Raw genomic sequence first — 14,536 nt, 5'->3', positions numbered from 1 at the left:
TACCGTGTGAATACTGCCGAAATATTCATATTTTCGACGTTATTAGCCCTCAGAATACCGCTAGCATCGAACGAAAACCGAAACCAAACTTCGCCAGACCGACATCATGGCGGCTTTTCGAAGCTGGCGCCCTCTAGAGGGGTGACGAGTGAAGACAGTGAATACTGAGACCTAGAAAACTAAATTTAACGCCTAATGACGATAATAACAACAAAGAAAGAACCAGTCCCGATGCGTATCGAAACTTATCATAATAATAATAATTCGGGACATTACGCCGCGAGACAGCTGTGATCAAGAAGCTTACGAGAACAACAGCGCCACCTACGACACCCAAAACATCTGCCGTGAACGCTACCTACCCTCCGTGTTGGCCATCTTTCATTACTGTTCTGAAATGTCAAGCTCTCCAATAAAGCACCCCCTAGAATTCAGACCGGTGCCCGTTACTCGAAAAAAAGTAATTGATTACCGTTACCAATTACTCGACTCCAAAGTTAATTGAGTAACGAGTAGCAAAGTAACGCGTTACTCCGGTCGTTACTCTGCATTCACGCAAATTATACCCATCTTCGCGTGCCTCAGTAAAAGAAGAAGAAGAAAAAAAGTATGAACAACCGAACAGCTGATAAAATTCGGAAAATAAAAACGCGTAGCACAGGTACGTCTACTGTATTTACCGCCCGGGAAGACGTGGACCCGTTGGTGGAAGAACATTGGGTGGAACTTCCCCCCATGACTCACTAAACCCCCCAAAAATTCATGTACCAGCATACTGGTGTAGGAAGAGATTAGGGAGAGAGACACCCTGAAATTCCGGAACGTTATTACAAGGACCTAGGCTTGCTATAGTAGAAGTAGTAGTAGTAATAGTAGAAGTAATAGAATAGTAGAAGTAAATAGTAGTAGTAGTAGTAATAGTAGAAGTAATAGAATAGTAGAAGTAAATAGTAGTAGTAGTAGTAATAGTTGAAGAACTATAGTATTTAGTGACTCCAGGTAAACGACCCAACAAAGGCACAAGGCTGACGGCACGAGGGGCATGACTTGGGGCAGCACATCCGAAAGATAACTTAATCTCTGCCGGAAAAGTAAGTAATCGATTACTCAAAAAAGTAAATGATTACTCGAAAAATTACGCAAGAAAGTAATTGATTCGAAGTAACGCAATTACTAGTAACGTGTTACGCACAAGTCTGCCCCTCGTACATTGAAGCTCTGGGTCACAGGGGTGGCATCCAATGTATTCCTCCGTAGACGAAAGCGTGCTGGGCGAACGCAATGCATCCTGGACAGGTCCTGGTCGCACGTCACAGCAAACGTCAAGGCGCACGTGACCTTAAAGATGGCGGCGCCCGTGATCGGCGGCCAAACCGTTTGTAAACAATGCGGTTGTTGTTTCTGGACGACGTTTTGGATGTTTTTCGATCACGGGAACTATTTTTATCCGATAATCTCGCAGTAAAACGCGCAGTTTTGCACACAAAGCCTCGTATTGTTGACTTCCAAAGGTGTGATGACGACCGCTCGTTAAGACTTACCGAGCCGATGCCATGTACTTAAACTAAGGAGAAATGGGCTACCATGTTGCGGAAGAAGCACCGCATAGTTTACGCTGGCAAAATACGGTAATCTCTTCGTGTTATGACGGCGAAAATATGTCGGTAAGCGGCAAAACGACATGTAAACAAAGTCACATGACCTGAAAATGACGTTTTTTATGACGTGCGACCAGGACAAGATGGCAGTTTTGCCAAAAGCACCCGCTTGAGGGTAGTTACAACAATGGCGGACTTGTGTCACCCCTGTGCTCTGGGTAGTGTACTCCACACGAGAGCACCTGTCGGCCCCATCTGAGTGAGGGGGCCGGAAGCGCGAGCGCTGGCAACGATCCGTTCACAACGGCAACGGCGTCGGTCACCCGTTCCAGATCGCTTCCGACCAAGACGCTTCCGCCTTCAAGGACGCGCGCGCGCGCTCCTCCCACGCGCGCGGGCCGGACGGGTTAAAAGACCGCACTTTTTTAAATTCCCTCTCTGCATCACTCTTAAAAATGAACTTCACCGCATGGCACGCTCCTAGCCAACCATTATCTCCAATGATATCGTTATCTGCCCTGATTTGTTGAAAACAGGGGGCGTACGCCTTTTCTGTGACAATTATGAACAGCATAAGTGTCACAGAAATGGCGTACGCCCCCCGTTTTCAACAAATACGACAAATGGACATACGGACAGGGGAACGAGTGGGTGACAGAGATACGAACCCACACCACCTACAAGTCACTAGCAGCGAAGTCGGCCCTAGACGCACACTAACCCACGGCCGCACGCTGTTCGTATAGCCACAGCTGCTTCGCGGGCGCTAACACGGACTAAAAAGAAAATTCAAATAAATTCAATTGATTCAATTTACCATATATACATGGTTGGGCAAAGGGGCAATAAAAAGCTGCCACCTGGCAACTTGACGAGGCTCCGCTGCCCACGGTTCGGAACCAGCATTTCTGACAACGGAAACAAACAGTGAGAAAAAGTTTAACGAATGTCTAAAACGATAGCTGGAATGTCACTTAACGAAGTTACGCTACAAAGATCAGAAGCAGCACAACACCTTGGCCCAATATTGGACCAATATCGGCAATACCGGCCCAATATTGGACCAATACCAGCAATAGTGGCCCGATATTGGTCCAATCTTGGTCCTATATTGGGCCGACATTGACAATATTGGTCCAATATTGGCCCAAGATGTTGTGCTGCTTGGGATTATAATGCAAATTAGAATACTATGGTAGATGGTAACACTAGGACAAATCACTGGTTAACAAAAAAATGTACAAACCTCCTTTTTACCATGTCCGATTATATAATGTTCCCACATATGGAATACCTATTTAGGAGCTCCGAAAAGAAGAAGTAGAAACGTAAAGTCCGAAACGTCCGAAATGAAGAAACGTACCGCAACGTAAAGGTATTTGAAGATCTAAACAGACGAAAGCGATAGAAATAAAGACATTGAAACAGAAAAAAAAAGAAAAAAACAAGAAATACGACGAATTCTAAGACTGTTGAGGAATGCTTTCCTAGGCGCACCTGACAGTTGAAGGAAGCGCTCTCTTCCGGTATTCCTCCACATTTCCGGTGTGAGCATGACCGTCCCCCTCTAATGATGCCGGAGCAGAAAATTCTTCAATTCGGGAAAAGAAGATCGCTTTCTATTCCCGGTGTGTGTGTCTCTCTCTTTAATGATCCTTATAGTTGAAAACCCATCTGTTGACCTACCACGAGGTTTAGTTACAGTGTGGAGGGGGGGGGGGGGGTCAAAGATTACCACGATTACGACGCTTGCTATCCCCCTGTTAGGTGAAACACATTATTAGTTTTGTAAAATTTCAGAAACGAGGATACGATAGCAAATTGCACCTGCACTACTTCTTGCGGGAAAATGTTCACTCCCTCGACAACGAGGGGGAAAAAAATTAAGATTTTCTGTTATTCGTTTTGATAAGGCGGATTTTTACAGGATTTGCACAGTGGTTGGAATGGATTTTTATTGCTCTTGGTAACGTATTTCTCTTTAAAGGGGGACTCCGCAGCAAAATCACCACAACGATTGTGACGTAGCAGTAACCCTTGCGGTGTCAGGAACATACATACGAAATATCGCGTTCCCAAAGTGCGCAGATTTTATTCGAACGAATTATTACGAAGTGAGCGCTTCGCCACTGTGAAGCAAGAGGGCGCTGAAAACAACACTGCCGACGTCATCCTGCATGGAAGAATGCAAGCTTTGTAGCAGACGACAATGCAGTAACCCTTGCGGTGTCAGGAACATACGTACGAAATATCGCGTTCCCAAAGTGCTCAGATTTTATTCGAACGAATTATTACGAAGTGCGCGCTTCGCCTCTGTGAAGCAAGAGGGCGCTGAAAGCAACACTGCCGACGTCATCCTGCATGGAAGAATGCAAGCTTCGTAGCAGACGACAATGCCGGGTGACGTCACAGTATCTTCCTCTGTGCGAACCGCTGCGCGCTTTGCATTTTGGTTTCGGTTTGGTATTGTCATCATTTACCAATTAGTTACTCGTACGAAATGAATGCGAATGTCGTATTCGGTATCGAGGGAGTGGCACGTGTTCGGTATCATGCTCACCTAATTTTTTTTTTCGAATCCTTCCGAAGTCTCCCTTTAACGATTCAATATGAGCGTATTCACTGGTACCACCACTGCCCTATTGACAAATATCAATCTGATAATCACATAGAAAAAGCCCAGCCATTACTCAATAACTGAATGTGGTACCAAGCTGTTTTAGCATAAGGGCACTGTGTGTAGCACGTATCTTTTTTTTTTTTATTCGTATACAGGAAGTTCGTAATGAACAAAATCTTTCCAACTTTAACCCTTTCCAACGCTATTACAGTGCTATACCAGGCAATTACTTAACTTTACCCTGGTCTACCTCTAAAATATTGACATCAATACTGAAAAACAGAAGACTGTATTTTTGATGGAAAGCGTTACAATTTGGGTGGTGTTTATTAAAATCGTTAAAAATACGGGGGGACAAAACCCAGTGCAAAGGTAGGAAAAAGGACGATAGCACAGCACAGTGCTGTGTGTGTAGTCATTTTTTTTAAATTGAGATTTTAATATTTCTGATGACTGTGCAACTTTAACGAGCCCATATTACGAAAATATTATACCCACACAAGGTACGACACGGACGAAAGCTTATATTGCACAACTCTATGCATATTGAATGAATGAACTAGTGAAGTGGAGCACATCAGTCATGTACCAACAGGCCCATTCTGCCATTTTGGTCTATACATATTACAACTCTGCTATAATGAGGAACCGACAACACCAAGGCTTCAGCTGTTCTTGGGCACATTAATAAAGGTATTATTATTATTATTATTATTATTATTATTATTATAACACTCTCTACAACTATTTTGCACTATTTTGAAAGACGGTGCTGAGATCCTGCAAGGATATCATTCGTCTACAGCGAAGCTTCACAGCTGCTTCAGATATAACGTCGTTCATCTTCCAGCTTGCGCTGAAGATTTCTGTGCCTACAGAGGTGACTGATCCAACCCAGTCCTTTACCTTCGCAAAACGATCACCCGCGTTTAACTTATTCCGAATAAATTGTCAATAAAACGTTCGATTCCACACCCTAAAAACACGCCTTCGCAGCATAAAACGCTCTGCATTTGTTGGTAACTGACATTGTCCAAATTGGCCACAAAAGGGGGGGGGGGGGGCGTACGCCCCGCTGTGAAGTCTAATAGGGAGCGATACACAACGAAATCGTGACAGATAGCTGAATTGGAATGGCATCTCCACCACCATGAGCGCCCACTATGTCCTCGTCGTCCTTTTTTTTTTTTTTCTTGCCCCGCAGCGCTCGCATTCCCTTTCCCTCTAACCCGGAAGTAGGTGTACTCCGGCCCGACGGGAGCTATGCGGCTCAATGGAGCGGCAGTGTCATCCTAAGATACGGACAGCTCCCCACACACCGAGGTTGATGGATTGATGAGATTGGAGTAGCTAGCCATCTCGCTGGGGATAACCTCTCTTTCAATCTAATAAAGGGAGGGGGGAAAAAGAGACAAAAAGGAAACGAAGGGGGGGGGGGGTTACCTCGTAAGGAACGGGGTCTTTGGGATTCATTCGCATAAAACTGGATGCATGTTTTCTTTTTCTCTGATTAGTCGCCTTTCATATATTCGGGAAGTCGAAATCGATGTTTTATCTGTAATTTCGGGTTAGAATGGAGCGTTCGGGTAGTATCGAACGAGAGTATATAAAACATACTTTGGTGAACAATGTGGATTACAGCAGGATACACATGTTACACTTCACATACGTGGAAACAAATCGGGTTGAACCCGACCCAGACTACTTAATGTTTTTTTTTGTTTGTTTTTTTGTGCCTGTTTGATGTGAGTAATAAACGAGTGACATCCAGCTTTGAAACCCAAAATACAAATGACACGCCCTTTCTGACTGCCCATAGAGATAAAATCGTAACAGTGAACCATCAAAGTGACTTGTCAGAATGTACTCCGGTGCAAGTCCTCAAACCACAGAAAGTTCGCCATTTTTAAGTCAAAGCAGTTTTTTTTTTAAATTTGACCGAATACTTCCGCTGCATTCCCTCACTGCTGTATGCTCTATAATAAAGAGTAAAAAAAAAGAAGAGGAACATCTTTTCCCCCCTGCTTTTTCAAGTTTCCTCGCGTCGTTTATATAACGTACTTCTTTGCCTTTCTTTTTCTCTTTCTGTGACACGATTTGTGCTAATCTTTGTTCAAATTTATGTTGCCATCTCTCTTAAGTGATTGACATTCCATTCACCTAGGATGGTTCTTCTACCTAAAAAAAATAAAAAAATAAAAAGAGAAAGAAAGGAAGAAAAGCTGACAAACTCCGTTGGCAGCATGAAACCGGTTTCCGCCGGCGCTGCCTTCCGCTGACCGATGAACACGGTGGCCTGAATCCAGGTCACTGGACTTTTCGGTTAAATCCCCCGCGTGAATCACCCGAGAGTTCCTCCTAAGAGATTATAACTGCTTTCCAAACTGTTGTTGTTCCCCAGGCTAGGGTTTAGCGCGTGGCTTCTATCCCCCGAGGGAGTGGTGCGGTTGACCCGTAGCATTTGTTACCTCCCAATACTGAACATACTCCAGAGATTGTTCCAATTGTGTGGTAGTATACTTATTTTTGCGTTTTATGTGTCGAGTACTTTCTCGTTCCGGAACATGACAGGGCATTCAATACCACCGGTCATTGTGCTCTCTGCGTTGGAATTCTTTTGAAAGGTTACGAACACGGCATGGAATAACAAAGTTAACAAAGAAACACTGGTTAGCTCAGAATCATTCGAAGTCTTCACATTCGTCGTAGAAAAAGCGCTGTTCGCGATGTAGCAAATTCATCCGGGCGCTCGGCTTATTTCAACAATGAAAGATGAAAGTCACTGAAAAGGTTAGCCAGCTGTAGGGATCGAACCCACATCTTCTGGATTACCGGTCCAGGGCTCTACCAATCCAGTAATCCGGTAATCCAGAAGATGTGGGTTCGATCCCTATACAGCTGGCTAACCTGTTCAGTGACTTTCATCTTTCATCGTTGATTTCTTAGGCAATTTGAGGCTTTGTTTGTATCTGTTCCTTCTATGTTGTTCCAGCCTCAGAACATCAGTTTCTCTCTTATTTCAACAATTCACGCCGCTTCACGCACTTGAAACTTTGGATTCTATGTTGTTCCAGCCTCAGAACATCAGTTTCTCTCTTATTTCAACAATTCACGCCGCTTCACGCACTTGAAACTTTGGATACAATTCGAGAGGAATTAAATCGGTCTTCGCCGGCTATGCGCCGAAACGCCGGGGCACGATATAAGATAATCTCAAAAGCGCAACCACGCATCAGTACTGCTTGCCGCACGTGCCGAATTCCGCTAGCAATACATTGCAGGGCAACCTCTGCGGAGCCTCTTGTCGAGAGAGAGATATCCCCAAAGCGGGGGTTAATAGGAGGGGAAAAAAAAGGAGAGCACGCGGGAAGGGATCAGCGGAGTAGAATCGACCTTCGCAAGGTCGTCGTCCACCATCCCCGAGAACAGGTGGCGGGGGGATGATTCTGTTTTGTGGTTTTGTGCTCCCGTGAAAGAACGGACTGAGAGGTGAACGAACGAAGCACGTGGTCACATCACTATATAGGAGTTGACCCGTAATCTGCGTCACATGCACGTGAGAACGTGGTTATGACCCTTACCCCAAACGGCACAATGTACTGAAAGTCGAGTGCAATAGGGGTGGACGGGTATAGGTGGAAGGAAGGCCTTGAACAGACTCGTGAAACTTAAACAACTTTGATAAGACACACACTGTCCAACCCTATTGCAACTGGACCTTCAGTACATTATGTCTTGTGACTTATTACAAAATGGGGTTCCCAAGTTATGCCCGGAACTTTGTTCCAGATCGATTGCTCCGTACGTACGTTTTGTGACAGTATCTGCTCACGGGTCCCTCTTTTTTGTTCCTTAGTGGGGCAGAAGAATTGTTCTCGAATAAAAGCGAGACATCGGGGGAAATGGGGAAGCACATTCTTCGTCTTTGGGAGCACACGCACAGACGGAGTACAGCGACGGATATTATTATTCGCGGTAATACAAAGCTATGAAGATATTGACAACATGGAAAGAAATACCCAACTTTTTGGTGCGTGCTAACGATAAAAGAATATCAGAAAACGATCACGTTATTAACGAGAAGCTTTGCGCGTAATATTTTATATAATGCGTGAAAATTCTCCATAGCTCCAAACAATCTTCATAAACGAGAGAAACGGCAGACAGATTATATGACATATAGCCCCACCTCATTCCCGCCTTAAGATATAATCTATAATTCACCCACTTCCTAAGGCAAGAACAAAACACAATCCATCGGCATAAGGCACACGGAATATATACTATACAAATGAAGCATAACGGTGACGCCTCAAAATGACGTCCACCAACATGTCCGTTCACCCGTACAGAACGCCAAAGAAAATGCCGGCCTCGTAGTAATTGTCAAATTCCACAATCGACTGATTAACGAGGTAACAAGTTTTTCGTACCAGCATCTATCGCAGCGACAGTCTTACGGTGATGGTGGATTACTTTTGCGCGTCACCCCGGGTGATCTTCCAGAGGGGTTTATTTTCTTGCAGTACTCGAACGTGTATGCGGGCCCGTTACTATGACAACGAAAAGTGCATGCTCCGAAAAGATTGTCTACACGACAGCCTCAATTTAATTCCGTTCTTTTACTTCCCATGTATATATACATGCGTGGGAAAAGGCTCCGCGAAGCTACCGCAGAAACCCAAGCAGCACAACATCTTGGCCCAATATTGGACCAATATCGGCAATACTGGCCCGATATTGGTCCAATCTTGGTCCTATATTGGGCCGACATTGCCAATGTTGGTCCAATATTGGCCCTAGATGTTGTGCTGCTTGAGAAGAGGTTTGTGCCAAATGATTTTCAGCAGTAACGGGGTATGAAGAAACGTGCGCTCAAATATACGGAAAACATCTGCACAGTCATACGTATATATATACCTCTGCAAGAGGTTTACATGAAACAGGAGACACCCCAGGCCCAACCCTGTTTAGAATGAGGCGATTGTACTCTGTCACTGTTGTCGTGAAATTTGCCCAAGACGCTAAGCATCACCATGACACTGTACACCGACACCTACAATATGGACCTACAAGAGATGTATGAACGTTTTTATGAAGAAAAAAAAAACGCCAGTCATCTTGAACTTTGTTTCAGCCTCTTCGCCGCAATTTAGTGCCGAAACTAGAGTTTCAAAATCGCACACTGCTAGTGAGTGCTAATTGCATACACCTGTACTCGTCAAAGTAACGTTAATAAGTATAACGTTTCTATCGCATCCAAGAAGCGGGCCAAGTATAGCTCACGTTCAAAAGAAGAAAGGAAAAAAAAAAAGTTGTTGACACATTCGCTCACGTCACAAGCACTGGAAGTCATTCGAAGCAAAGAGGCTCGCATAGAACCGTCTAGAAACCAGACACATACGCAAAGATTTTTTCGATCTGATTAGGAAAACGTGGAGATGTCAGCCCATATGTACCTCAGGACTGGCTACTCCGATACTCGTAGTCTGGGATAATATGCACGCAAAAAGTAAATATAAACAAAAATGATAAACATTACATAAACGAAACAAAGCGCAAGCAGTGAATGCCAATTGAAGCAAACCTAAACAGCAGTACATACAAAGCCATTTGATCGATTTTACATCCCACGGAACAGTGCATGCTTCTCAGATGTCAAAGTACGTTGTACTATTACTGCGAGCGGTCAATACTACATCACGACTACTGCGCGTGCGCGTTTATATACGTACCTGAGCAGTGATCGAAAGATAAAAAAAAACACAACGTAATCGATATCGTGTTAGGTATACATCGTTTTACCGGTCTAGTTGCAAATGGAAACTCTTTCGTGCAACCAGATCTGTGTTGTAACTACTAGTGTAACTACATCACAGCCGCACTAGTTAAAACTACTTTGCAACTACTGCGATGTAGTTGTTTAACTACATTTTTAACTATCTGCTATTTTGTGCGCGTCGTTATATCTATGACCGCCTAGGCGTAGAAATCGCACGTGAGTACGTGCCCAAGCAGCACAACATCGTGGCCCAATGCCGGCCCGATATTGGACCAAGATTGAACCAATATTGCCAATATCGGTCCAATATTGGTCCACGATGTTGTGCTGCTTGGGCACGTACTCACGTGCTATTTCTACGCCTGGGCGGCCCAATATCGGGCCGGCATTGCCAATATTGTTCCAAGATTCGTCCAAGACGTTGTGCTGCTTGGGTGGGGAGCCATAAAACAGTGAACTCCCTCAGTGGCACCAATCACAGCACAGCGCGCCTCCCTCCATATACAATACTGACGTGGTGATACGTCATGCAACGATAAAGTCATGATCCACCAATCTGAAGACTGAGGGGGCGTAAGCTTTTTGAATGTGCTGTGTGTGTCGATCCTTATATGTGCCCTGATTAACACAAAAGACGTACATTTTGCTTACGTGGCGTAGCATTTCTGTGCGCAAACTTGACAATGAATGTCTCCATTTCCGAGTCTAACTGGACCAATGTCCTGTAGCAACATGTCCAGACTCCCAGTCGAAAATTCTTTTAAAAAATGCGAAGTAGTTGTAGCCCGCTGTAACCTAACCACTGTATAGTTAGCTACAAAAAAATAAGATTAACTAGTAATTAAAACTACCATTTTCCAAGTAGTTTCTATCTACGTTTAAACTACCATGCAGTAGTTTAACTATTGCACATCCCTGCGTACAGCTGCTGTTCTGCACTTGGATATTATATCGTTCCTCACGTTTCGTCTTGTTATTATGAACGGTTATTCATTGCCACCGGGAGATACATACAGTGAACCCTCGTTATTATGACCATGGTCGTTGCCGAAAATTTTGGTCATAAGGCTGAATTGTCATATTAACGGGGGGGATTTGCAGAGGTTTCACTGCATTGTTCCCCAGGAGTATGGTCGTAAAGCGCGTATGTCAGATTATCGGGGGTCATATTAACGAGGGTTCACTGTACATGCATAGCTCCAATTGAGATATGCTTGGAAAAGTTCGGCACTAAATGAGACACTTCAAACGCGCGCACAGCTTAAGCCCGAAAACGCTGTTCGTCACAGCGTAAAAAGACTGCAACTATGTCGCACTGTGCGTGCGACCATTAAACTGTCCCCACCCTCCAAGAAAACATTACTTACATTGTTACGCAATCGCCAGCAAACAAGTATACACACGGGGGTATAATACAAGCTCCGCAATTCGCAATTCACGAAAATTACGTGTCAAAAACTTGCTATTCGCACGCACGCACGCAACCGTTAAATAATAACGAAAAAAAAAATGTTTATTGGCTTCCTGGAAGCGAAGTGCATTTTCGAGCGCCTCGAATTTCCTTACAATAACAGTTACAAGTCCAGTGTCAGTCTCTAAATTAAATAACTTCCGCTCCAGCTACGCCAAACGAGCTGTTGGACGAAGGTCGAATCGCTCGTATGGACTTCCGAGGAAAAGTTTTCACCTGCCTGCACGGAATGTTAACATATGACGCGTTTTTTTTTTCTTTTTTTTTTCAAATTCATGGTGGGAACAGCGTGTTACATAACACACTTGGAAGACCAGAGAAGTCGTTTAACTAGTGCTTGATTGATTGATTGATTTTAAAAGAAAAAATGCTAGTGCTTCGTTTAGACTATTTGCTTGCTTTTACTAGAGATGCAAAATTTCCGGAAATTTGTGGCCGCTTAAAAATACTTTCTCGCTTCTTTATTTTCTTTTTCGGAGAAATTGGAAGAAAATGAAATCTCTCCAGCATGACCTAGATTGATTAGACAACATTAGAGGGCAATTACTGTGCAAAAATTATAAATATAGGTCTTATATGTTTAGCAGATAAATACGAAACAAAACAAAAAAAAAAAAGCTCAGGTCATGTGACCGTTAGCGCACGGAAAGACTAGAACTAGGAAACGCAAGTTCATATGTGAAGACGCAGAACTCCCTGTAATTTTCACTAAAAAAATTGCGAAATAGACCACGTGAAAATGTTAGGTGCAACACTCGACAAGAACGCGACTAAACAGGAAATTTCTTCCTCGTCCACGCACTATATATTGTGCCAGGAGTTTATATTTACGGGGCAGTTACAACTCTACTCGTACCAATATCGTAAAATAATGCGTGCGCCCCGTCTGAAATCTTTCCGCGCATGTTATTATTTCGACAGCGAAAAAATCCACCGAATCCCACGCGTGACAGAACCACGTTCACAATTTGCGCTATGATCAGCAGAGACAGGTCCATACCTCGTAATATTCGGTGTAATAGTATTCCCTCAAACGGGCAACTTAACCGTGCACTTGCTATGTACCTTACGACAATCTTAAAAGTGTCCCCCTCCCTAATCATGCATAGCAGCCACACGTAATAGAGACCATTAGCAGATCAGCGTGATGCGGAACTGCCAGGCGTCGTATTACAGCTCCTCAGACGCTCATCAATCGCCACTGTTACACTGTTCATACTCGGCATCGAATAAGGAGCGAACGCAAGCAGAAACACATCTCGGGAGCCCGGAGCAACCGCACGCACACATCGAACGCACTTCCACCGCACACGGGATCTCGTCTTTGGAGCTTGATTTTCAACTTTAACATGTCTAACCCTGGAAACGTCAAAACTCACCAGACATGAACCGGGGTCGAAGCGTTCTGGACGCGAAAAACCGCGGTCACCGACAACACCACTACATTGCGACGGCGATAAAAAAACGTGAACGTAAAAAAAAAAAAGAAATAGTGGCGCCCCTCTCGATTTTTTTTCTCGCTCGCTCGCTTCAGGAAGTGCAGCGCAGCGGCCGCAAAAGGCGAGGCAGCGCGGAACGGAATGCTTACCGTTATGTTCGCACGGATCAAACACATCACGCACATATTTGCGCAGTTAAGGATCAATTAACAGAATGGATAGCGTGCAAAGTCAATGCGCTTTCATGTCGCAGAGTGCTCTACAAATGTGTTGCCGAGAGACAAGTTGACTTCCGGGTTTTCGAGCAGCGCGGCTCAATGCGGTTAGCAGACGATCACCAGCTCAAGCGCACAGCTGCTAGTCATAAGGGCGAGATGTCCCAAACCCGGCATTTTTGTAATCATGACAATACGTATATGGCATTTACAGCCATAGGGTCATCGTGAAAAAAAAAAAAGGACGCTGAGGTCACATCAGTCACCAGTGTCCCTAGCTCCTGCCTCCTCTCCCAACGTTCCTCGATAAGTCTACTTTTTGTTCACAGATAATCGGCTCAGCGATAGGCTCCAGAAACATGTGGGGGGGAAAAGCAAGAAACAAAATGCTCGTTCTGACTCATACGCGGAGTCGTTGAACCGTATCGACAAAACAATGCAGTACACATTTGCAAGCATCGGAACTCAACCAATACGGAAGGCACCGATCCAAAGTACGCTTTAAAAAAGGAAAAATCTGCAGGACTGTTGAAGGTGACTCTAGTTCGACAAGTACGGCATGCCGCTCCCGTACAGAGAAATCAATATATCGCAAACTGGCACGTTGCCTGAAACTGCCGGGCGCGAACCGGCGTTATATAACCCAACGGGACAGCACACACACACGCACAGCCCGGAAGGGGAAAAAAACGCAAACATACGTACCTTTGATAGATCCGGACGACGTTTGAGGTTGAACCACCTCTACTTTGGTGTAACTGTTACTCCAAGACATTGGAAACCACACAAGGTACGGGTCAGAGGTTCACAGGGCGACGCCGCAAAACAATATCCACCGCTCTGGGCCTCAACCGCATTTGAATCCACCTTTTTCACAAGCACTGCGTTACCCAACTCATGTGCACTGGGCGCCGTGACAAGAACATCCCACGAGTCGGAGAATCATCTTGGTCGTGTCGATGTATCGAAGGGTGAATCCCAAAAAAAAACGCTGCACTGCACTCGACGATGATGCACACACACAAATCGACGGTTAGAACGACTCTAAAACAGGAAGAAAGCAGGAAGTGACACCGAAATAGTAATAAAAAATATGTCGAAAATGTTTGCCAGACGTTTTTCCGGCGGCGTTGCGATACGGAAGCACCGCGCTGAAAGGCCGACGGCTTCAGTACTGCGCCGGTCCGTTGGAAAGCACAGCGACTCCTCACTCCCTCGCCCACAGAGTGTGTGGTAGAGTTCATTGTAGCGAGCGGAGGGAAGGTGGGTTGTAGTCAGCTGGGGATGTGAGCTGAGGGTGGTGGTCGCGGAATTCTTCTTTGCGGGCACGGAGTGTGATGCATTTTTTTTCTTCTTTTTTTTAAATTTCGTGATTATGTACTGACGGCGACTTTATGCGGCACAGAAACAT

The 14,536-nt window shown here is 44.7% G+C and overlaps 1 protein-coding gene across 6 annotated transcripts in view; it reads right to left on the bottom strand.

Moving 5' to 3' along the window:
- Positions 1-14,308, bottom strand: part of LOC135386341 (probable nuclear hormone receptor HR3) — a 109,267-nt gene extending 94,959 nt beyond the window's left edge. For 2 of the 6 annotated variants that reach the window (XM_064616197.1, XM_064616199.1), the window contains exon 1: positions 13,831-14,305. In XM_064616197.1, coding sequence (XP_064472267.1) covers positions 13,831-13,900 — 70 coding nt within the window. In that variant the 5' untranslated portion in view covers positions 13,901-14,305. Of the gene's footprint in view, positions 1-12,850; positions 12,972-13,830 lie in introns of those variants that run through there. The other 4 variants (XM_064616196.1, XM_064616200.1, XM_064616198.1 and 1 more) reach the window with 4 other exon arrangements.
- Between the last annotated feature and the right edge of the window lie 228 nt (positions 14,309-14,536).

Source organism: Ornithodoros turicata, chromosome 2 (assembly GCF_037126465.1).
Source record: "Ornithodoros turicata isolate Travis chromosome 2, ASM3712646v1, whole genome shotgun sequence".
NCBI classification, from domain to species: Eukaryota; Metazoa; Arthropoda; class Arachnida; order Ixodida; family Argasidae; genus Ornithodoros; species Ornithodoros turicata.
The sequence above is the reverse complement of the archived record's forward strand: the minus strand, read 5'-3'. Positions and strand labels throughout refer to the sequence as shown.